Source organism: Rissa tridactyla, chromosome 8 (genome assembly GCF_028500815.1).
Source record: "Rissa tridactyla isolate bRisTri1 chromosome 8, bRisTri1.patW.cur.20221130, whole genome shotgun sequence".
NCBI classification, from domain to species: Eukaryota; Metazoa; Chordata; class Aves; order Charadriiformes; family Laridae; genus Rissa; species Rissa tridactyla.
Genome location: NC_071473.1, coordinates 5,150,785 through 5,175,061, shown reverse-complemented (window position 1 = coordinate 5,175,061; position 24,277 = coordinate 5,150,785). Strand labels below are relative to the sequence as shown.

General features: G+C 60.2%; 1 protein-coding gene across 2 annotated transcripts in view; it reads right to left on the bottom strand.

Annotated features, from left to right (window-relative positions):
* Nucleotides 1-22,358, bottom strand: part of MPRIP (myosin phosphatase Rho interacting protein) — an 85,551-nt gene extending 63,193 nt beyond the window's left edge. The window contains exons 1-3 of one of the 2 annotated variants that reach the window (XM_054210718.1): nucleotides 21,892-22,358; nucleotides 10,269-10,346; nucleotides 8,082-8,147 (exon numbers count right to left, since the gene is read on the bottom strand). In XM_054210718.1, coding sequence (XP_054066693.1) covers nucleotides 8,082-8,147; nucleotides 10,269-10,346; nucleotides 21,892-22,011 — 264 coding nt within the window. In that variant the 5' untranslated portion in view covers nucleotides 22,012-22,358. The remainder of the gene's footprint in view (nucleotides 1-8,081; nucleotides 8,148-10,268; nucleotides 10,347-21,891) is intronic. The other variant, XM_054210717.1, reaches the window with a different exon arrangement.
* Between the last annotated feature and the right edge of the window lie 1,919 nt (nucleotides 22,359-24,277).

The following is a 24,277-nucleotide window of genomic DNA, read 5'->3' as shown; positions in this document are numbered from 1 at the left end:
CCAGGGCCCCTCCCGAGCAGGTCCTACAGGCACCGAACACCCTTCTCGGGGGCCTTGGACATGGACATCAGTGTCCTCCATCCACGCTCAAGAAGATGTGAACAGAAACAGCCAGCTCAATCCATCTAAGCTCACAGTAAACCCAGGCACTTTTGGGGCCCCAGCGATGGTCCCTGGCCATGGACCCAGGTGCCAGGACTGGTGTTGGAGCCATCCCTGGAGGAGCCCTTCCCTGTTCCCTGGTCTCTCGGCCCCCACAAACCATCCTTCTGCAGCTCAGCAGTTTCACTTCCCCAAACATCACAATAAACCAAATTAAAAGAGGTAAAATAGAAGAGAATAGGGTAGGGAACGATTCAGGGGGGTGCCCACAGGTGTCTAGACAGCAGGACCCACCTCCAGTAGCAACTGGGGACAGACACTTCAAGCAGACAGAAAAGGGAAGACACGAATCCCCCTGAAGCCACTGTTATGGGGTCCTCACACCCAACCCCAGCAAACAAAATGACACTGGACCAGCATCAAACAAGACATCGATATTAGAAAGACCACGAATGAAGATCTGCATATCCTGCCAACCCCTCCAAGGCTGCTTGGTCCCAGCTTCAGCAACGTCCTGGGGAACAAGTTCCCTATAGGTTCATGGATTTTTTTTCCCCCAAAAGCAGTACTGAAAATTAAACACAACAAATCCATCAAAGATCTCCGAGCTCTGTTGGGAACCACCAGCGCTTGTGCTCTCTCTACATCTCCTGTAGAGCAATCACCAGCGTGTGCTTTGTTCCCTCCCTCTTGCACCCTGACTTCAGGTGTCCCTCTCCTGGAAGAAAAAGGATTGCTGCTCCCCAATTATTCCCAACATTTCCTTATTTCTACTGCACCATCTTTGAGATACGCACTAGGCATCCCAGGTGAAACCTCCCCTCGGACCATCTTCCACCCTGCTCCCCACTGAACCAGCTATTTCCCTGGCTCTGCTGCCCACCGCTGCCCATCACTCCCATCCCAGCCGGCTCACATCCTGCATGATTTCCCATCCACCCCATGACCATGAATCCAGGAGCTCCTAGATGGTGCCATTCCCTCCCTGTCACTGCACGAACTGGTGGGACGGGCAGGGCACTACCACCAGCATTCACCGAGGCGACACACCACCTCCAGACTGTTGCAGGATGCGGCCGTGCAAGGGGTCGCTTTTCCCCCTCCACTGGGGTCAAACTAAAAACCAGAGGAGCCGGGGAGGAAGCTGTCCTGCTGCAAGATCAAGTCAGACCCATCCCCTGGAAGAAACCTGGCGTGGGGGGTCCCTGCCACCATCTGAGCCTTGCACAGCCGCTCCCCTCCAGCCCTTTCTGTTTCAGCTTGCTTTAAATTTGAAACACGCTTTGATTCAAGCCAAAAAGCTTTTTATGCTAAACAGAAACTGAAAGTCTTGAAGATCTGGCAAACAGAGGCACCGGCAAAATTGTGTCCGTGGGGGGGGAAAGGCTGGGGACGAAGGGAAGAGGGGTTTGTAAAGCCTGGTGCTCCCACGGAGGAGGGCGCAGGGAGGGCTTGGAAACACTTAAATGGTGAAACGTGTGGAAAAAGTAAGGACAGAGAGGCCAGGATGTTTAAGGTTCGTTTTTAATCCCTGCCAATGAATTCCCGTTCTGTGCCAAGACTGAAGTAAACTGCTTTGATGTGAAAAGGAGGAAAAAAAACACATGCACAGATTCTTGGCTTCTTAAAACAATATAGATGACAAAGGAGGGAACTACGATGGAAATGAACACAGCACAGCTCTGCTGACGGTGACGTTTTTAAATGCCCCTTTCTTCCAAATAAAGAGTATTTTTGAGAGGGATTGATTAGGAAATAACAATTACATGCATCTATGCACCACAGCATCGGCGGGTACACATCGCTCCCTTGCTCCGATCCCCTGCCAGCAGCCACCAATGCTTAAACTTTTCTCCTTTTTTATCCATTTATCAATTCCTTAGGTTTCCGTGGCTGGGAGTGGGGCCTGGGGCCGCGCAGGGCTCCAGATGTGACCCTGCAGCCCCCTGCGCGGTGCCAGACCTCCCACCTCCAAGCTGGCCTCTCTTCTCCTATTTATACACCCAGTCCAGGGGTCCTGGTGCTCCCCTAACCATTGCCAGATGCCGGGATGGCCTTGCTCATCATCCTGCCCCGATCCCATCAGCTGCCGGATGCCTCCCGACCCCCCTCCCAGCCATCGTGGGCTGGAGCAGGGATGCCCACTCCACCGTGCTGAGGTTAATGCTATTACGATCCGCCTGAATTCCTGACTTAGGAGCAGAACTGCTGTGCTGTGAAGACGGGAAGGGTCTGCAACCACCCAACCCCAGATGCACGAGCAAACTCTGGCACAGAGGCAGCTGACTACTGGTTTAAGCATCTTTTTAGACCCCCTCAAACAGCAGTCCTAATGCCCCCTCCCCACTTCTAGAAAGCAACTTGACTCCAGCAAATAAGGGGTAGGGTAGAAGCAGGGCTTCCAGTCCATCCTCACGCTTTGCCCCGCCACACGGGAAGGTGCCAGACATGGAGCGAGGCCAGTTTGTTGGGAGAAGGACACGTCATGCCCAGGGATGCTCCACCTGATCTCCCGCAGGGGAACTGGGAAAGCTTATGCAGAAGATGCTCCCATCCTGGTGTTAGTTATCCTCAACATCAGCAAGTCTGAGAAGCTCCCAGTTGAGCCTGAATTTTGTCCTACTTTCAAACCAGCACATCCACACAGAAAATAAACAAAAATTGATAGTCTCAGGCAGCCACCAAAAGGAGGCCTGGTGTGATGGGAGAATATCTCCAGGGAGGATGCAGCTCTTGCTAGGGGCAAAGCACTGGCACAAATGCCAACCTAGTATAAATCCCAGCGCAAGGGACGTGGTAGAGGGGTAAACTGAGGCACAGAGACGTGGCCTGGCCCATGGATACATAATGAGTCATTAAGAAGCTGGGCTGGAGATCCAGACCATCTTCTCTGACCTGCTGTAGCCACATGGCTGGATCTGTCCCCAGGCAGCGCTGAGGCCATCGCCCACCTGCAGGTCCAAGGAGGGATGGGACAGCACTCTCCATTCCTGCAAAACCCCCTCCAGCGCACCCACTGCCTCTCCACTACATTCCCACACAGCAAGGCTCTATTTATAGAGACCTCAGCCGCTAATTATAGATCATAGAATCACAGAATGGTTCGGGTTGGAAGGGACCTTAAAGAGCATCCAGTTCCCACCCCCCTGCCCTGGGCAGGGACACCTCCCACCAGACCAGGTTACTCCAAGCCCCGTCCAACCTGGCCTTAAAAACTTCCAGGGATGGGGCTTCCACCACCTCTCTGGGCAACCTGTTCCAGTGTCTCACCACCCTCATGGTGAGGAACTTCTTCCTAACGTCCAGTCTGAGTTGTCCCATCTCTAGTTTTAATCCATTCCCTCTAGTCCTACCATTACCCGACTTCCTAAAAAGTCCCTCACCAGCTTTCTTGTAGGCCCCCTTGAGATACTGGTAGGCCACTATAAGGTCTCCTCAGAGCCTTCTTTTCTCCAGACTGAACGACCCCAACTCTCTCAGTCTGTCCTCATACGAGAGGTGCTCCAGCCCTCTGATCATCCTCGTGGCCCTTCTCTGGACATGTTCCAGCACGTCCATATCTCTCTAGATCGCAGCAATCAAAGCAAAAGGAGGCAAATGCTCTGCACTTGCCACTCTCTGGCTCCATCCCTTTACCCTGGCACAATTTTTGTGGCAGCCCCCATACCTCAACCGAAACCTCCCAAACCGCCCCAGTGCCGCGGTGCTGGGCTGCTCTCCCGCTTCAGCAGCAGCGGTGGTGTCGCTGGGGACCGCAGGGTGTTTTAGCAGGAGGATGGAGATGTTGCACAGCACGAGGCAACGTCAGAGGGTGCAGCCGCAGGCACCACTTTGGGCATCTCCCCCCGGGCAGAGCGTCCTGGGATGTAGCCACCGGGCAGGCAGCAGCCAGGGGAGGTTTTGCTCACTGTCCTGGCACGGGTGTCCCCTCGTCCCCTCGAGTGACTGAGCGCGATCCCTCCCAGCCCGGGCAGGGCTGTTTCCCCACAGGCTGAGGACTTTATCCTCTCTACTGTCAAACATCCTGAAGTACCAAAGGTCTAAGCTCCTCGGGTGGCTCTTCCACCACCAAAACAAGTCTCTGGACATGTTTGCCTTAGCTTATTTTTGGCAGACATTAGCCTCGCACTCCAGGCAATGGGGAATCAGGAACATATCTCTTGGGAAAACCAATGAAGTGCCAAAGGACTGGGGAGTAAATGGGGGCAAACGTCTTTGGAGACTCACAATGCAGCAGCTTGTCCCCAGCTCCCTGTCACTCTTTTTCCTGCCTTCCCTCAACCCAAAGTAAGAGTGTTTTCACCATCCTCCAGCTGCTGATGAGAAACACCAGCCCCTGTATACCATCCGGCCCAGCACAGGGGTGTATCAAACAGCAGAAGCAAGCCAGCGCTGAGGGATAATCACAGTGGCTCAAGCATGGGAAGGCAACTCCAAGCGATCACACAACCTCCGCATCCACCCGCGGCTGGGAGGGAGGAATTTCTGCACGTCTGAGCAGGCTCGACTTAGCCAGGGCTCGGCAGAGCTGGGAACAGCCGCTGGCACGCTCACTGCAGAGGGGAAGGGGATGCAATCCCCTTGGCATTCCCAGAGGCCGGGCAGGCTCTGGGTGCCGGTACAAGGCTGGGACTGCTGGCAGGAACGGCACCCAGTGTGAAAGAGGGAGATCCCAGGGAGTGAGCCTGGCGGCTCAGCCTGGGTCTGAGGGGATGCAGGTCCATAGCCTGACCACGTCCTCCCCCTCGCAGACACGATGCAGAACTGGTTTGGGTTTTCAGAGTGAAAATATGGCAGAGAAAGGACGGAGAGATAGAAGGATGGACATACAGAAAGAAAGTGGTCAAGCAGGAGTAGAGACTTGGGACCAGCTCGGGGACACCCGTGGGCAGGTCTTGGGAGAGGTCTGATGCCAGCAGGATGGCTGGTCCCTGCTTGTCCCACCTTCTGCTAAGGGCCTTCTGTGCCCAAAATGCTCCGATCCAACACCAAACTTGACCCATCCCATGGCAAAAGGCTCTTGCATGTGAGGCTGCCCCGTTCCATGGGCCCTGCACGGCACCAACATCTTTGGGGATCCCCTGAGGTCCCCCCAGCTCGTGGCTGGGCTTCAAGCCACCCCTCCACACCCCGCTGCCCTCCAGCCCGCGGGGAATGAGGAGTGGAGTCTCCCTGGCCGGGCACGGGAGCATCTCTGCCGCCACCGCCAGCCCAGGGCTCCCCTCCCGAGCCCACCCCTCCCTCCCCTCCCACTTTTAATAAGAGCAGAAATTGCCAAACCCACAAAATTAATGTCTAACAGGTTCAAGGCAGAGCTATTCAATCCCCATTTGCAGCAGCCTGGGAGGTCTCTGGCCAGCTGCCGCCCAGCTCCCGGCACGCTGCGGAGGCCACCCCCACGCCGAGGCCCCCACAGGACCCCCACCAGGCTCCCAGAGGGGGTAACTGGGGCACACTGGGGGTAGATCATCCCTCCATGGGCTGCAAAGTGGATGCCCCATGCAAAAAAAAAAAAAAAAACAACCAAAAAAAAAAACGGTGTCCCCACTGTGCGTGGGAGAGTCACGTCCCGGGGGAGGCCCCCATTACTCCTCCCTGGCCCATGGAGGCGGCAGCGACATGGCAAGGAGCTGGCACAGCCGGAGGGACGGAGAGACACAGGCAGGGAACAGGCGAACACCACGGGGGAGACAACAGTGTCCCCCAGCAACCCCAGCCAGCAGTGCCCGCGGTGTGGCGGGCATGGGCCTGGGTCCTCACATCCCCCACGGGGACGTGGCCGCTGACAGCCTGACCTGAGTGCCACCAGTCCCCTCCAGTGACGCCCAACAAGCAGCCATCACAGCCCGATGCTGTGGGATAGTGGCAGTGGGTCCCAAACCCACTGTGGCCCAGTGGGCTGCTGGAGGCGGGGGGCCCATCCCACCAGCAGATCCGTGCCGGCGCCCGACGTAGAGGGGTCAGGGACTGGTGGAAAAAAAACTTCCAAGAAAAAAAAACCTTGGCAGAAAAAAAACTTCCCCCGAGGTCAAGCGGAGGACACGCCACAGGACACACTCCCACACGTGGAAGAAGATGGTCCCTGTCTGTCCTTCCTCAGCCCCCTGGCCCTGCTCCTGCGTGGGCTGAGCAGCAACAAAACCCCCCATCTCCTCCTGCTCAGGGGCTTTTCCTCCTGCCCCAACACTCCAGCGCCGCAGGCTGGAAGGGGCCAGGGGAGGCTGTGCCCACCAATGGCCAGGTGACACCTTTAACAGAGGCAGCGCTAACAGCAGCGTGGATCCCACGCAGTGATGTGCTCTGCAGAAAGGTCAGGAGGGTATTTTTACACCATGTGTCAGACCCCAATGAGGAGATGGGAGTCGCAACCATCTCCTCCACCTATGGCCATAGTGAAGCCAGACCGAGCCCTCCTGCCCTCCTCCAGTGGGACCCATCATACCACAGATGGTCATGGGGGCAGTGAGCCCCAGTGCCCCACATCCCAGTGGTGCTCTGCTGGGTCAGAGCTGTCCCACAGGGCTCGCAGGGCTGGAGGGGTGCAGGGATCCGGCAGGGCCAAGGAGGGGGTCCAGCACAGGGAGGTGCCAGCACACTGGTACATCGTGCTGCCCAGGACGCCAACCCACACTGCCCATCTGCACACTCCCTTTGTTCAGGTTTTTCCCCACTTTTTCCCCCTTCTCAAGGGGAAAAAAGCCCAAGGGGTGCCTGGAGATCAGCAGGATGCTCCTCCATCGTCTGCATGCTCTCCAGCAATGGTCCCCTGCAGTGTCACGAGGTCCAGAGGGCTGGGGCACTGCCCATCGGCTCCTGCCCAGATGCAGCAACACCTGGGGCTCGTGTCAACCTCCCCGGGATGCAAAACAGTAAGAAAACCATTAAGAATTGGTTTCCCCAACATCCTTACACCTCTCCCCGCATCATGGCATCGCCCCATCCCAGCCAGTTGCACGCTGCTCTCCTGCCGCTGTAGGACATGAAACACCAGCCCAGTGAGGAGCCAGGTCGCTGAGACGCTAGAAGTGTACTGAAAGCCTCCACCGCTCCTACCCGAGACATTTAAATTATTTAGGGCACTTGGATCAACGCCAAGAAAAAAAATAAAATACAAACAAGCAAGGCATGAAACTCGAGTAACGCTCGCTGTGCTGCCGTGCCTCCCCATCCCGCCGTGCCCTGGCAAGGGGCCTCCCCGCCACAGACGCAGGTCCCCACATGTCCCGGCCCCACATATGTGCACACACGCTCTTCCACATCCCAGTATGCCCGGTTTTGTGAGCCTCCCGCCCAGGCAGATCCCAGCACACAGAAGCCCACCATCTTGTGCCGTGCCATGCCGTGCTGGCACGCTCAACCTTGGGCACACCCCCCCCGCCCCGGGTTTGCCGTAGCCGGGAGGATAAATCGTCAGCCCCAGGCGGTCACGGTAGGGCTGACGCTGCTGGGATCAACACCCTCACTTCGCAGCTCGCAGAGGAGGGTTTCCCTTCGTCTCCCCGCTCTGTTTCTCCGAGGGGAGCAGCGCCGGCGCTGTGTCGCGGCTGCGGGGCGGGCGAGCCGCGGAAAGGCGTTCCAGCTGACCTACTTTCCATGGCATCGCCAGGCAGGGCCTCCTTCCCCGGCACTGCCGAGGCGATCCACCGCCACCAAACCCCCGCTGGCACAGGGCAGGGCAGAGAGGAGTGAGGGAGCCCTGGGGACCCCACCAGCATGGGATCTGTCGGCAGCTGAGCAACCCCAAGGCAGGTGGGACCTAAACACCCATCGTCATCCACTGAGCGTCCACCAAGCTCCCACGCAAACCCAGCCTGGCAGTAAGTCAAACACAGAGAGCAAAACTCTTCACCAGTTCAGCAGAAACCTCCCCACGCCGTACCAGGAGCATCGCCAGAGGCTCCTCCGAGGGCAGCTGAAGTGGCCCTGGCTGATCCCCACAGGTTGAACATGGCCGCGCACCTCCACCCAGCAGCACTTACCATCTCGTCGAGGGCGTAGCGCAGCAGCCCGTGCTCGTAGAGGATGAAGAACCGACGCTGCCATTTCTGCAAGAGAAGACAGCAAGGTGGGTCACAGCAGGCCCCACTGGGGACACTGGAACTGCACCCCACAGAGCTGGGGCAGAGAAAAGGCACCGAAATCTTTCTGGCCAGGGGACTCACGACAACAGGGCACATGCCCAGGTCTCACTGAGCACTGGACCACAGCTGCCAAAAAAGCAGGGGAAACCCCCCAACACTGCGGGGACCGTTCCTAAAGGGTGATGAATGTTGCAGAAGTCCTTCTGCTCAGCCCCTCAGGCCCCAAACTCAGCCGCTGAGGGTGCCGGGGGCTTTGCAAAGCAAGGTCCTGCCAGGCCATCTGGCAGGGCTCTGCCGGGCTCCGCTCAAACCAGCCCACATTGCTCAATGCTCATCTACTGCCTGGCTCCGGGAGCACCCAAGAAGTGGCTGTTTTGGGGTCCTTTCCCCGTCCTGCTCCTCTCTGCATTCAGACAGACCCCAAGCTGGCCTTGTTTAGCCATAAAGGGGACAAAAATAACCATAGAAAAAAAAAGACTCTAGCTATAGGCAGGAAACATGACTTTCCTCCTCCTCCTCCTGCTCTCCAACGGACCCAAGTCCAGCAGGACACCAGAAAGATCCCCCAACGAAGTGCTCCCAGCCCTCAGCTTCATCCGCATGGTCTATTCCAGCACCCGGTGCTGCAGGGTGACAGGGTGTCACACCAGATGTCCCCCAGCAGTGCATCAGCTGGATTTGGATGGTGGCTGCGTCTCCGGGGGTGGCACTGCCTAGGCGGTCCTGCCTCCCCCAGCACCGTGCTGGCACCGCTGCTTCTGCAGCCGCACAGCAAACCAGATTGGAGAACTGATCTGGCTGGAAAACTGCATTTTTTTTTCGTGTGTGCCAGGTTGTTTTCAGCCAAGAGCAAAAACTGGTTGAGCAGGCTGAAATAAAAAAGGTCCTAGATTCATAGCCCCAGTACAGCAATTCTTATCTCCCTTTTCTCAGCCCTTCGGGCAAAGTCCAAGGTGCTCGGTGACAAGCAAAACTACTGAGGACCCCACAGACCCCCACGTGCCCCAGCTTAGCAGGCGGCCATCGCTCCAGGAGGGACCCGAGTCCCATGTCCCCACGATGTCAGGCCAGCAAGCCTGCAACTAGAGCTGTGACTCCAAATAATGACCCATATACCCCAGGCTGAACTCAGAACCCAATTCTTGTTTGCTCAGGAGAGATTTTTTCATTACTAGCAGCTCTGAGAGCATTTTGGCTGCCTGACAGAGGGTTCACGGACCATTGCCATCCCTCCCATGCACAATACAGCCCTGTCCTGGCGGCCTCAGCAACAAGTTCCCTGGACGAACAGCTTGGGGACAGGCTGGGAGTCCTCATCACAAGCCAGCGGTGAAAGGACGTCAGCCTGGCCGTGTCCTTCTAGGCATCACACCCCCCAGGGCAGGAAAGCGGGTGATGCTCTGACCCCACATGATGCTGCTGTTTCTGCAAGGTACGAGCAAACCCCTTTGGGCAGGAGCTGAGCGTGCCCCGCTCTGTCTGTGGGTCTCTGCTGCCAACGCACTCGGCTTCAGAGATCTGCAGGGTTGTGGCCAACGGGAATCACCTCTCAGCCCCTTCCTTACCTCAGGACCTGCCTGACACAGGGTTACCCGCATTAGGGGATGGGATGCAGCCTCCCCCCAGGGCTCCGGGCATGCCCATGGTGAGCCGTAGAAAATAAAGTAGTTGTTTCCAAGCACCAAAGGGAAGCTGGGAGCCTTGCTGATGGTCCCAGTATGGTTCAGAGCCACACAGCCCACACCCTGCTGGCCTGAGAGCCTTCCCGTCAGCGTGGCACGTGTCAGGCCAACCGGATCCCAACCAGAGCAACATCGAGGCATCAAAAAGCAACAGCATCAGGCAATAAAACTGCATGGACTGAGCCTGACCTGCAGCACCTCAGCCTGCTGCCCACATCCCAGAGAAGGCATTTGAGTCCTGCTTCAGGAAACATCTCCTGGCTTCCTGGTTTGCACACGAGCATGGGGGTGCCTGTGGCACTCCTGGGGCCACAGCCACCCCCGCAGGCAGGGACGGACCCTCGCCGCTCCTCCTGCCACCCCCACCCACGGCACAGGGAGACGGCATCTCGGCTTTGCTTACCCGGGAGCGATGGACAGGATTGTCAAAGTCCGTTCCTTCCGGGGCCAGCAGCAGCCAGCCACCATAAATGGGTTTGGCCTGCAAAGAAACAGCAGAGAAACACATCAGGCACAGAGGAAACCAGCTCACCATGCATCAGCACCCCGGGGGATCGATGGTCGGGGACCACAGGAAACTCCACCAGACCCCAGTATGAAGGCAGCTGCCGGAGTTCAGGCTCCTGCACCCAGGGAAACTCAGCCCTGCCAGGTGCGGGGAACACTGTGCTTGATGGCAACCCGTGGCGTTACATAGACTGTGTGCAAACGGGACCGAGATGAGGACTCGGGAGGAGGTAAAACCCCAGCCACAAACACCTAACTCAGCTGCTTCTGCATGGCATCGTGCCCAGAGCACCCAGCTCCCGGGTACTGCCAAGCTGCAGAGCCCGTCCTCCCCCAAAAGCTCTTCCCCTCGCCATCGGCAGCGTGCCTCTACTCCAAAGCAAAAACATACTCCAAAGGAGAGCTCGATGTTTTCCTTTTGTTAATTAAGAGAGGAAAAACTACCCGGCGCTGGCAGTTCTCCAGCTCGCAGCCGCTTCCCGTGCCGCGCACATCCAGCACCCGTTTCCCCGCAGGGCCGGCCCCTGCCAGCCCCACTCCTCCATGGCCGAGCACGCAGGAAGGTCAGAGCCAGGTGGAGGGAAAACAGCTCATTCGGCCGGCCGAGATGAGAAAGGGAAAGAATACCCGGAAAGAAATGTCTTACAGCACTGCCATTTATCAGTGGGAAAAAAAAAAAAATATCCAGGCTCTTTCCACTGGTTTGGGTGCAGAAGTGGCCAGGACGAAGCAGACCCACGCCGCGGCGAGTGGTGGGATGGGGACCAGGCATGTCGTCCCCTGCAAGGTCCTACTGGCACCGCTCCTGCTGCTTGTCAAGCTGCAAACTATTAGCCAACCCCATTCCTGGCAAGGGCTGGGGCTAAATCCTGGTGCAAGAGTGGCGAGGCATTGCCACACCGGCGAGGCGGCTCCGCGGAGGTATCAGGATGGGCCAGGAGGGAGGAAACCCAGGGCAGATCCAGCTTCAGGAGCCCCTGAGTCCGGGAACGCTGCCTTCCACCATGAAACATCCATGAACATCCAGTCCCGGCACAGCCCGGCCGCACAGTGACAAGGACAGATACTCCCAGCTCCTCTCGAAATTTTTTAGTTAATCTTGTTGCTTTCATTCTTTTCCTTTTTTTTTTTTTTTTTTTTTTTTTTCCCCTTAAAGCTTAAAACTGTTTCCAATTCACTACCTCCCCTGGATTCCTCCTGCCAGTTTCTGTGGTTTTGTAATGTTAAAAAAAAGTTTCCCCTCTGGAAAAATCCCTGCAAACAATAGAAGAAACTGCCTATGCACCAAAAACTGTCAAATGCATGAAGCACTGAGTAAGCAAACTGGAAACAAGCCGGAGGAGCCCTTTTACTGTTTATAAAGTGAAAAGAAATAACAAAATATCTTATCCTGCCCCCCCCACAACGTGACATATCAGCTCTAGGTGTTGCTCTCCCAGCAGCTGGGAAAACATGATTTGAGAAGACCTTCCTTCCTTCCTTCCTTCCTTCCCCCTCTCTTTAAAAGGGATTAAAAACAATGAAAACAGAATGCTGGGAGTGGGATCCAATTTTGGGGAGTTGCTTCCCTCCCTCCCTCCCGGGGGCCTGCGGCACCCCTGCACCCGCCTGTTCCCACAACCAGCACCAGCCTCACCCATACCGGGGGGGCCATCGCTGGCACGGATGGGCACCCCGCCGGCACCGCAGCCCCCCCCGGGGTTCAGCCAGGTGCCCCTGGCTCCCCCCCAGCCCACTCACCTGGATGCTGGCGCCCTGCTCACCCGTGGCCCCCATGACACCCCCCAGCCGTGGTAGCACCCGCTCTGCGTCCGGCCCCGTGCCGCCCACGCCACGGGGTGAGCCGCGCTCCGCCACACCCCCGGCGCGCCCCGCCGCAGCCCGCCCCGCACCCCCACCCAAAGGCACCCGTGACGCATCCGTGCCCACGCCAGGGGTGGACTTTGGAGCGGGGGCTCCCATCGCACCAGGATGGGGCCATGGCCACCCGTGTGCCCTGGGCAGGGCCGCTCGCAACAGCCTTTCCCGAATTTCTCTTCTGTTTTAAAAGCAAAATTGTAAATAAATAACTAAAGATGACCCAGGAAGTGCCTTCAGTGGGTCACTGCGGTAGGGAAGGGGGGGTGGTGTCCCCAGACTCCCACGAGAGGCAACCCCGGTGCTTCAGAAGATATTGTGAGTGGCCTTCACCACCTGGGAATGAGGAAGAGGATGACAGTGGAGGCAGGACGCAGCGTCCCCAACGCTTGGCACCACCATGCCAAGGCGGCGCCCCAAGGAGCCATCAGCGGCCGAGCCATTTGCGGGGCTCAGCCCTACTCCGTCCCCTGAATTTCCCCTCCGTGGCCCAGCACAGCCCCTGGGCATGGCCAAGCACTCAACCCAGCGAAGCCCCACGAGCAGAATCTCTCCTTGACACAAGCCACAGCACCACAGCCTTCCTGGCAGGACCGTCCCACGCCACCCCCAGCACCCCAGCAGCATCCACAGCTAACACCGGCAGTGGGCAAGTCCGAGTGCCACACCGGGGACGAAGTGACCGCGAAAACCCAAACAGGGGACGACGCCATCACCAGGGTCAGCAGTGAGCAGCCTTAACCCAGTATTACAGGCGTCAAGCCCTGCCCTACCTCAGCCTGGCTCACACCCCTCAGCAGACGTTATTTTGCCCTCAGCCACACCAATTTTGGCTCAACTGACCGTATATAAAGCACCGAGCACCTGAAATACATGCCCTTAACATAGAGCACCGTCATTTCTCTACCAGCGTCATAAAAAAGCACCAGTGGGCTACACTTACTTCGGCAGAAGCGTCCAATTTCAGATATTGAAACCAAAATAGCTGAAAGGTATGAGTTAGAGCCAGGCGGCGTGGGCAGCCTGGTTCCGCCCGCCAACAGATGAATGCTCGGCAGCGCTTTTTAAAGCCAAACCAAAACAAGCTACAGCTAAAACCAAGCAAAAGCCCGGAGAGGTACAAGCCTAAATAAAACAGATATGAATTGGCGCGCCAAGTGTCTGAAATAAACCCATCACACCTGCATTGGGATGGCCCGGCTGAAGCAAGGTTTAAAATAAACCCGCTCGATGCCGCTGCGGGAGGCAGGTCCAAAGGAGCGTTACCGCACCGGGATGGAGCTGGAGCCACACGTTGCTTTGCACCAGCTCAGCTTCCTCCGGAGAGCTCAGCAAGAGGAGGAAAACGCAACACCCAGCACTGAGCAAGAGCTCGGAGCAAAAGCTTCCCCCATCCAAGCAGATCTGTCCAACCTCTAACCTGTAAGGGACCGCGTTAGCACAACCCCGGGGTTCCCAGGATGCCTTTGACCATGCAGAGCCCCATCCACCTCCCACACACTCCGGCAATGTCCGAAGGGCAGCTCTGGGCAGTTTTCCCACAAGTAGCAGCCACACAGGACGCTTGGGCGCTGGGCGGCTTTGCTTTTATCCAGACGGTACCTGGCCGAAGGGTGAGCCGCAAAACGACATGGAGAGCAGAGTGGAGGGCAGCTGCTGGCACTGCGATGCATCCACGTCTGGGGTGGGGTGAGATGACGCTCCCAGGGCAGGCAGGAAGAGAAGAGCCGGTTCCTCCGGCACGGCTCACGGTGACGAAGCCAACCACCCACCACGACCTCGGCGGGGAGGTGCGGAGCCACCCCGGGGGAGATCTGCAGGCACCTCACCACCCTTTTTGGGGTGATATAGCCACAGTGCCTTCCAGGGGCACCACCGTGCACGGGGTGCGGCCGGGTTGGACCCCCACAGTGCCTGGTCCCATCCCGTGGGACTGACGGAGGCTGACTCAGGTAGAAACGTCACCACTCCACTTCCTGTCGCACCTCTGGGAACGCCCAGGTATCCCATCCCGCCTCTGATCCCGCCTGACCCTGCTTAGCTTCAGGGCCCGCCACCGGAGCTGTGCTGCGGGTGCTCCGCAGCCCCTCACCTGCCTCTCAGGCCACTGCATCCGTCCCCTTGGCCCACGGCCCCACGTTGCATCAAGGGGGAGGACGCTTGCCTCCAGCCCAGGGCCAGGGCTGGCAGCACGGCGGGTGGGAGGAAGCGGAGAAGGAAGCGGCCCCAGCTCAGTTTACACGAAGCTGTCAAGCTGCTGCGCTGACGCTGCCCAGGCACGGATAAACCACCCCACCCCAAGCAGCTCCACCGGCACGGGGAACGCGATTCCCAGCAGCCAGGAGACTGGGATGTGCAGAGGCACTCAGCACTTTCCAAAGCACAGGGTGATACAGGAACCCCTGTGCATCCCCAGGGCTGCAGGGCAGAGAGGGCACGGTGACCTGCTTCCAGCAGGTAGGACAGGTCACGGGCACCCGACGGCCCATGGAGCACCAGGTCACAGGGCTGGAGGTGGGCTGTGACACCAACCAGCACTCCTGTTGGACAGGCTTTCAGGCCTGCAGTGTTTGTTGGTGGTACCTTCACCTCCTCCTCTCCCCATGCAAACCAGCCAGCCCAGCGGGCTGCTTGGCTGCACCATGCCGGCCGTGCGGTGCCCCGCAGGAGCTCACTGCACAAGGTGGAACAGGAGAGCTTCGCTGACACCCACATCTCCTCTTGGAGTCTGGACTCAGTCCCGTGGCAGGAGCACCCACATCCCCACTGGGGTGCTGGGACACCCAGGCGGGCTGGGGATGCCCCCCGCAGCCGGTCCCCACCCACACAAACGTGCTCCGAGGGAAGTCCGAATCCATCACCAGGAGAGACTCCTGGCTCCGAGCGCGTGGCGGGAGGGATAATCTGTTTAGGCTGCCGGCAGACGTCATCAGCCTGTCTCGGGTGGAGGCAGGGATTGTTTTGTTCAGGCTTGGCAACTGAGCGGGAAGGGGGGGGGGAAAAAAGACTGTGGCAGCGGAGCTTTAGCCTCAGCCTCCAACACTGAACACAGCGAGCCCTGCGCACCGGCGAAGCCACGCCAGGGCTTCCAGCAGCCCTGCTGGAAAACAACCGCCCCAGCTTGACCCAGGCCGTGGGTGAACCCACGGTAACTCCCGTCCCACCACCTTTATGGGCTTAGTCCCAGTATTCATCAAAGGGGCCTCTCTGAAAGCAGCGCCGATGCTCCCCGCACGCATCTCAGGGTACTCAGTAACAGGGTCACTACTCTCAGCTGGACCCACAGGAGACCATGGTCCCAGAGCAGAGACAGCAAGGTCACCGTCCCCGGCGCACCAACTCCCTGGGGGCTCCCTGGAGGGAGGGACCAGTTTCTGGCACAGCTCAAGGGGAAAATCACCACAAACGCTGTAGTTGCAACCTCAAAAGAGGAAATCTGGGTGGTTTCAGCTCCGCTCTGCTCTCGGTTTTGCACACCTTGGAGCCCGAGAGAACATCGCTGATGGGTGAGTCGGAGCAGCTGTCACCTGGCAGGAATGGGGAAGGTGACACGGTGTTTGGGGCAGGAATGGGATGCGATACCCCAGCAGACTTTCCTGCCCACCGCATGGCTTCTAGGAACTGAGGGACACGCATCGCTTAGCATTTTGCATGCCCCCAGCGGGATGCCACATGGACGGCCGCAGACCCACGACCCCAGCCGGCGGGAGGCTCTGCAAACACTGCTGTGCAAACCCGCGCTCCGGTGGCAATCCCGAGGGCCAGGGATATAGCCCAGCCTCCGTGGTTAAGCCGCTTACATCTCAGCTTCCCTGCTCGTACAGTATTTCCCCTCCGCTGTATGTCACTTGGCGACGGGCAGCGGAGCAGGGCCAAACCCCAGCTCGGGAGGCTGCTGTGCTGCCAGTGGGTGTCCACAACCGCTCCCGGCGTGAAATCGCTCTCCATCCCCCAGCTCTGCATCCAGGCGGCCACTCACTGCCCCCGTGTTCGGTCCAAGCTCAGCTTTCTCCAGCCGAGACCTGGGCACAGTCCTGGATGCGTGGGGACATCCCCCTCGCCATCCACCTCCCACTCTCCCGCGAAAACACATTTGCGCAGCACGTGTGCGGGCATGAAGCGGCTGCTGCCGAAGCTGCAGATCGCCCAGACCAGGTTTTCACCACCAACACATCTCACCGTGCAGGAAGAGGCCAAACCAGACCAGACAGACCGGACCCGGGGTGTGAGGAGCACGAGGCACCGCTGCCGTGGGGGCGGCCGGCGGGCAGCAGGCACGGCACAGCCCTCCCGGCACACTGGCAGCCCTGACCCAGCCACCGGCAAACCTCAAAGAAAGGAGCTGCCCGGGCAGTTTGCTGCGTGGGCAGCAGGAGTGACCGACCGACCGGAGGAACAGGAAGGGGAAAGGTTGAATTCACCCTCCATGCAAACAGGCCGTCTCCTTCTGCAAATACCCTGGCCCTGGCCCCAGGGCTGCGCTCAGGCCCATCAGCTGCCATCGGTTTGAGGATTCGGAGCAAGAGCTGGAAGAGGCCAGTTGCGGTTTACACGGGCGATTTTGTCAAGCAGCAGCAAAACGGAAGTGAGAAGGAACGGGCTTCGCAATCCCTGCTCCCACTCCTCAAGCAGCCCTGAAGCCCGGCGTGCCCCACAGCGCGCAGGCGTACCTAACCACCTCCCACATCGGGGCTTCCACAGCCACAACATCTCTCCGGAGTGGCGGAGAGGGGATTTATCACTTCCTCGGGTGCCAGAGCAGATAAGGTGCGGCGCCATGCAAAAAAAAAAAAAAAAAAAGCAGAAAGTAAGTATGCAAAGGGGACGGTTCTCCAGCACCCAAAGGCATCGCCATGTCCCTTCCCTTGGGCCACACGGAGGGTCAAGTGCACCCAAGGCCAACCCTGGCACCCAACCTCACGTCTCTCCTGAGCACCCGCTGCTCTCACGCTGCTCTCCAAGGGTGGGATGCAGCCACCGTGACCCTGCCCGCCCCAGCTCCTTGGCTGTGCCCCCCAAACCCCTGCCCGCTGCAGCCGCTGATGGAGGCGGGTTTGACATTTGCAGAGAATCTCCCCCTGTTCAGTCCTAATAATTAGGCGGATTTTTGCAGCATGATACAAGCAGCCGGGAGCAGGGAATGCAAGTGCAGGGGCTGCTTTCCAGGAAAGAGGGGGCTTTTCCTTCCCAGCGGAGCAGGGGGTGGAGGCGAAAGCGTGCCCGGGACATGATCCCTCACCCTGCTGCCCTTTGGACAATGCACAGAGCCAGGACAAGACCCCGGCCCAGGGCATCGCAGCGCCATTGATGCAACGTCCCAGAGCAAAGCCATGCCTGCGACCCAACGCTGACACTCTCCGGCCTCGGGGCTGCCGGCTGCTTGGCATCCATAACAGTAGGAAAGTGATAATGTCCAAAGGAGGAGAGATGGAAATAACCACCCCCCCGCTGCCACAGGGCAGGGGTGTCACGGGCCAGGGCAGGAAGAGGCAATGGGAAAAGTTTGCAAGCTTCATTTTCTAACTGGGTGGTCCTCCAGGCATTCATGCCACGGTCCTCACCCCCCCCTCCCCCCCAAAAAAAAAAAAAAAAGAAAAAAAAAGACACTGGTAGCTGGAAAGACATCCTCAAATTCCTCTATCTGTGCCAGTCCCCATGCCCCGAGAGAGCACACGCATGGAGAAAATTAAAAGCAACTGCTTTACGCTCTGCTCTTCCTCCAATTCAGGCCAAACCTGATTTTGAGGTTAATTCCCAACCTGTTCCTGTCGTGGGGGCTTCATCTCCTTATGAACGAAAGGCAAGTGGCACAGGCACGGCTCGGTCCGGGCCAGCCAGCGTGGAGAGCAGGGATCCCACGGGGACACCCCCACGGCCGTGCAGAGCCTTGAGTGGCTTCCTTGGGAAGAGGGTCCCGCTGGCCAGGCCGGCTTTCTCCTGGAGATGGAAGAGGGTGCCCAGGAACCGTCCATCTGCCCAGGGCAGGCGCTGGGAAGCTGACTGACCTCCACGCGAGGTATGCAAGAGGTTAAAGGGGACCGTGCGGTGCCGGCACGCCTGGCCAGGAAAAGAGGGAATTCCCACAAAAAGGGAATTTCTCCCTTGCTGGGAAAGGGGCAGCGCCAGGGGAGCTGGCGACGAGTGGGTGGAGCAGCCGGGACAGAGCCATCGACAGCACTGTGTGGGGACCATGGGCCTGATCCTGCCACCACACGGGATCGCAGGGCTCCAAGCGCCCACGCTGGGGCTCGGGGTCATCCGGGCAGACCCCCAGCAACGGATTTTCCCAAGGGGGGAGCAGATGCGGCGAGTGACCCAGTTTTTCCCATGCCATGCGGACACCCCAGAAGGTGAAACGCAGTTTAGGGCGGGGGGAGGGGAAGGTTCAAGGGCACATCACCTCCCATCTGCAGTCCGGGGGGCGGATGGCCAAGGCTCCCACGGGTGGTGGGACTACACGTAGCCACCCCAAGTCACACCGACCCCCGGCCGGCAGCATAGCCACGCACAAAAACAACTCGTGAACGCAGCGCTCCCGGGATTAGGGACTTAGCGTCCGCGCAGCCCTTTGAAGTTGGAAGCACTAAGTCTGATTATTATTAGAGAGCTCCAGCTCATTAATCCTGATGTTTGGGGCTGGTTTCCCCCCCCTCCCAGCCCCGTTCCTACTTCGGTTCCCGAGTACAACAGGGATCCGCTATCACCGCTAAATATTTGTGACGCTTTGCAAACGCACCCCGCTCTCTGCCCCGAGCGGCTCCAGCGCCCCAGAGCACCCCGGGAAGCAGGAGGAGCAGCTCCTAACACCCACACAGGTATTTTTATATAATAAAAATCCAAAAAAGACACGAGTGCGTAAGTGTGAAGTACCTTCACCTTTCCTGCAAGCCAAGTAGAAAGGTCAGATGACTCAAAAGGACTTTTCTAGCCTGACTCTAGGTAACCACCAACGCGGTCCCTGTCCATGGGGTGAGTGGGACACGCTGCGCCCAGAGACCCCACGCCGCAGTCCGGGATCCCCCCCTTACCCAAACCAAGCTTAAAAAAAAAAAAAAAATTTAAGTTTAAAAGGCAAAAAAACCCTCAGAGCTGTTAAATGAACCGTTATTCCTGGGTGTGCTTTGGAGGAGCACACCCCCACATCCAGCCAGGCTCCTCGCCACAGTGCGGAGCCTCCTCCAAGGGGGACGAATTCGGAGGGGAGGCAGGCAGGGTGGGGGGGAAGCGGGGCTCCTCGGCGGGGCGGGAGGGTGCGTCCGTGCATCACACGCTACCAGAGCCACCATCTTATCTGGGAAGCGGGATTACTTCACCCCGGCTGCAACGGGAGAAGCCGAGCAGGATCACGCCGTTTTTCCCAACCGGAGCCCCCCGCGCGGGGCCTGGATCTGTCCCCAGGGTAGCCAGCCGCGGTGGCAGCCCCCCAAGGCCACCCGCCACCCCAAAGGGAACAAAGCGAATGAGGGGCTGCCCGAAACACGGCTCTGGGTCCCCAGGGAGGGCAGCAGGCCCCCTGCAGTGGGGGCTAGCAGGCGCTATGGGGGTCAGCGTGCAATGTTTTGAACTCCACCCCCCCCCCCAAATAAAAATAAAAAAGCCTTGCACCCAGGAGGTGGCGAAACCCCGGGCAGGGCAGCGGGAAGGGGCCGGCCGGGAACAGGGGGCTCTTCCCGAGCCCCCTCCGGGATGGCTCCTTTGTCTGGGCACGGCCGCGACGCTCCCCGCCGCCCGCCCCTTCCCGCACACACCACGGCATTTTTTCCAGTTACATTTTTTCCATATTAGCCCTCAGATTTCATTATGCCCCCCCCCCTCTCTCTCCCGGCCCCCCCTAACTCCCCCCCCCCCAAGCGAGCACAGCAATATGTCTGATCTCATTGCCATAATAGGATCGGGAGCGGGGATGTCAGCCCTGGCCCAGAAAGGTGTCGGAGGAGGGAGGGCGGCCCTGCTCCCCGCACCCCGACACCCCAAACGTCCCCCCCCGCTGTGGGTACGCAGGCCTCCGGGCCTGCCTCAGGCCTGGAAGGAAGAGGAGGAGGAGGAGGAGGAAGGCCCAGCCCTGGCAGCCCCCCAGCCTGGGCCCTCAGTGGGAAGGGGTAGGGGTGGCCTTCCCGTCCCCCCGGGAAAGTGGGGGGCTGTGGGGTGGGGGGGCATGTCCAGCATCTCCAGGAGGGGACGTTTTGTTTACAGCTGAGTTTTTCCCCCAGGACTTTCGGGATCTTCCGATGGAGCCCACGGGATACCCCCCACCTGCTGCCGTGCACCCCAAGAGGGGCTGGGATCACCCCCAGCGCGGGTGCTGGTCCCCAAATGGCCTCAGGACCCCAGGGGAGCAGGCACCGGGGGGGGGGGGCCCATGGCCTAAGGGACCAGTGGGCACCCATGGGGATGCTGCGTGCCCCATGGGACATCTGGGAATCCATGGGGTCAGCACGCGCCCCATAGGATCGCTAGACACCCTATGGGACCAGGGGGCACCCATGGGGCTCCTGAACACCCCATGGGACTCATGGAAAGCTGTGGGTCCCTGTGATATCTGTGGGGTCAGCAGGCACCCCAAGGGAACCCACACCACCCATGGGGTCAGCAGGCACCCCATGGGACCCCTGGACATGCTATGGGACCAGAAAACACCCATGGGGCTCCTAAACACCCCACGGGATTCATGGATACCTGTGGGTCTCTGTGCTATCCAGGGGGTCAGCAGGTACCCCATGGGATCCCACACCACCCATGGAGTCAGCAGGCACGCCATATGAGAGCCCTGGACAACCTACGGGACCAGAGAGGACCCATGGGGCTTCTAAACACCCCACGGGATTCATGGATACCTGTGGGTCCCTGTGCTATCCACTGGGTCAGCAAGAACCCCATGGGACCCCACACCAGCCATGGGGTCAGCAGGCATGCCGTGGGACCCCACACCAACTATGGGGTCAGCAGGCACGCTGTGGGACCAGAGAACACCCATGGGGCTCCTAAACATCCCATGGGATTCATAGATACCTGTGGGTCCCTGTGCTACCCATGGGGTCAGCAGGCACCCTATGGGATCACACACCACCCATGGGACCCCTGGACACCCTATGGGACCAGAGAGCACCCAAGGCGCTCCTAAACACCCCATGGGATTCACGGATACCTGGGACCCCTGTGGGGTCAGGAGGCGCACCATGGGACCCCACAGCGCCCCTGACAGCCCACACTACCCATGGGAGCAGCAGGCACCCACAGGACCCTACGATATCTGTGTGACCAGCAGGCACGCCATGGAACCCCCTGGAGATCCCATGGGCACCCATGCTAACCATGGAGCCAGCAGGCACCCATGGCACCTTGTGCTACCTGTGGGACCCTAGGACATCCATGGGACCCTACGGATACGGACTATCCATGGGGGCACCCCCGGGAACCTCAGCTACCCAGTGGACCTCGAGATACCCATGGGGCCACCGGGCGCCCACGGGGCTCTACACCACCCAGGGGACCCCGGGCTACCCACGGGGCCAGCAGACATCCCACGGGGGGACCCATTGCGCCCCGGGGCCGGAGGCGTGGGGGCGGGCAGGGGGCGGGGCGCCAGGGCGGATTTTAGGGGGAAAACAGTGGGGTTTTGGGGGGGGGGGGGGGGGGGGGGGGGGCGGGGGCAGGGCTCCCACCTGGTTGAGGTCCTCGTCGTTGAGCAGGTGGGACTCGCGGGGCTTGAAGCAGTTCTGGCACTTGCTCTTGTTGAAGATGTTGGCCTGGAACTTCCTGCAGGGGTTGTCCTTGGCGGCCATGGCGCGCCCCGCGCCCGCTGCGCGCCCGCTCAGCGCCCCGCCGAGCGCCCGCCCGCCGCCGCGCCCATCGCCGCCCGCGGAGGGCGGAGGGGTGTGTGCGGGGGAGATCCTCCAACAAAACAAACAAAAAACCAACCAAAAACCCAATAAATAAATGAGATGAAATTTAAAAAAAAAAAAAAAGAAAGAAGAAAGGTGGTGGTGGTGGAGAGGGGGGGAGTGTACGGCAGCAAACTGCAAGGCGGCCGCCTCCGCTGCGGCTCAGCGGGCGCGCATGGCCGGGCGGCGCGGAGGGCCGCGGTGCCCCCGCCCTGCGGGGCTGGGCCGGGTGCGGAGCGCGGTGCGGGGCCGCGGCGGGGGCCCGGTGGGTGCCCGGCGGCGCGGGGGGGGGCGCGGTGGGTGCCCGGCGCTGCCCGACTCCGCCGCCCGCAAAGTTTCCAGCGTCCGCGGAGCCAGGCGGAAAAGGGGGCGGGGCCGCAACGCGCCGACGGACGGCCCCGCCCGCCAATGGAGGCGGGCATCCGCCGCTAACAAAAGGCCTCCCTGGCCAATGGGGTGCAAGGAGAGGGGAGGGCGCGGCGGGGCCGCCTCGGACCCCTCCGGACGTGGGGGAGGGGCGGCGCGCTGACAGCTGGGGGCGGGGCCGGCTCGGCACGGCTCCCCCCACCCTGTACTGACCCCCCCCCCCCACCATGCACGGACCCCCCCCCACCGTGTAATAACCCCCCCTCACACCATGTACTGACCCCCCCCCTCACCATGCATAGACACCCCCTCACCGTGCACGGCCCCCCCACTGTGTACTGACCCCCCCCTCACCACGCACAGACCCCGCCACCGTCTACTGACCCCCCCCTCACCATGCACAGATCCCCCCACCGTGTACTGACCCCCATCTCACCATGCACAGACCCCCCCCCACCGCGTATGACCCCCCCCTCACCACGCACAGGCCCCCCCACTGTGTACTGACCCCACCACCACCACGCACAGCCCCCCCACCACCACACACAGGCCCCCCCCACTGTGTACTGACCCCCCTCACCATGCACAGACTCCCCCCACCGCGTATGACCCCCCCCTTCACCACGCACAGGCCCCCCCACTGTGTACTGACCCCCTTCACCATGCACAGACCCCCCCCCCACCATGTATTGACGCCCTCTCACCATGCACAGACCCCCCCACACCATGTATTGACGTCCTCTCACCATGCACAGAGCCCCCCTCACCATGTACTGACCCCCCTCACCTTGTACTAACCCCCACACACACCCCCAGTGCACCCCCCCCACATTGTGCACCAGCCCCCCCTTGTCTCGCACAGGCCCCTTCATGCACTGACCCAGCGTGTGGGGACCCCTGGGCCATGCACTGCCCCCCCCCGCCATGCATGAACACCCTGCCCCCCCTGCACCGAGCACAGTCCCCCCATATAGCGCAGTGACCCCCCCCAGCGCACAGCCCTGTGCACAGCCCAGGCCCCTCCTGGCCCCCCCAGCAGGGGGGACGCAGGGTGTGAGGTGTAATGTTTGTTCCCCAAAGCCCCCCCAGAGCAGAGGGGTGCCCTGGGGTGCAACCCCCCCCCCCCCCGGGGGCCAGCCCACACCGCTGCTCCCACGCTTGGGCTGTGCACGGTGACATGGCCCCAAGGGTGACAGAGACCCCCATTAACCCCGACCGCGGGCACAGCCCCGAGCCTGGTGCGAGTGGGCACATGGCGGGAGGTTCATCGCCCGCTTGGACACCCAAATTCGGCTGGGGGCGGGGGGCGGGGGAAATGCAGCCTCGTACCCCTCCTGCAGCTGCGCAGTGCTGGGGACCTGCTGGGACAAAGCGGGGACAGGGGTGCCACCGCCCCGGGGCCGGCGGGGAACTCCTCTGTTTGTCCAGTGCATTTTTATCCAGTGGAAACCGGCAGCAGCAGTGGGTAAATACACCCGACCAGGCGATAAGGATCCGGCGCGAGGCCGCGGGTTTGGCCTCCTGGCTCTGTCCCTTGGGGGTGGCCGAGGGACCCACCCGTGGGCAACACGCCGGGGCCGGTTTTACTCTCCCAGCCCTAATTTTGCCCTGAGAAGAGTCAGAGCGGGGACCTCAGTGCCCGTGGAGCATCACCGGGGCAGGAGAGCGGTGGGAACGCCAACCCTGGAGCACGGCGACAGTGAGCGTGACAATCGCCACCTCCAAAACGCACCCCAGCCCGGCACGTCCCACCGCGCTCGGACGCCGCCGTGGCACACACAGCGTCTCCCGCTCACCCCGA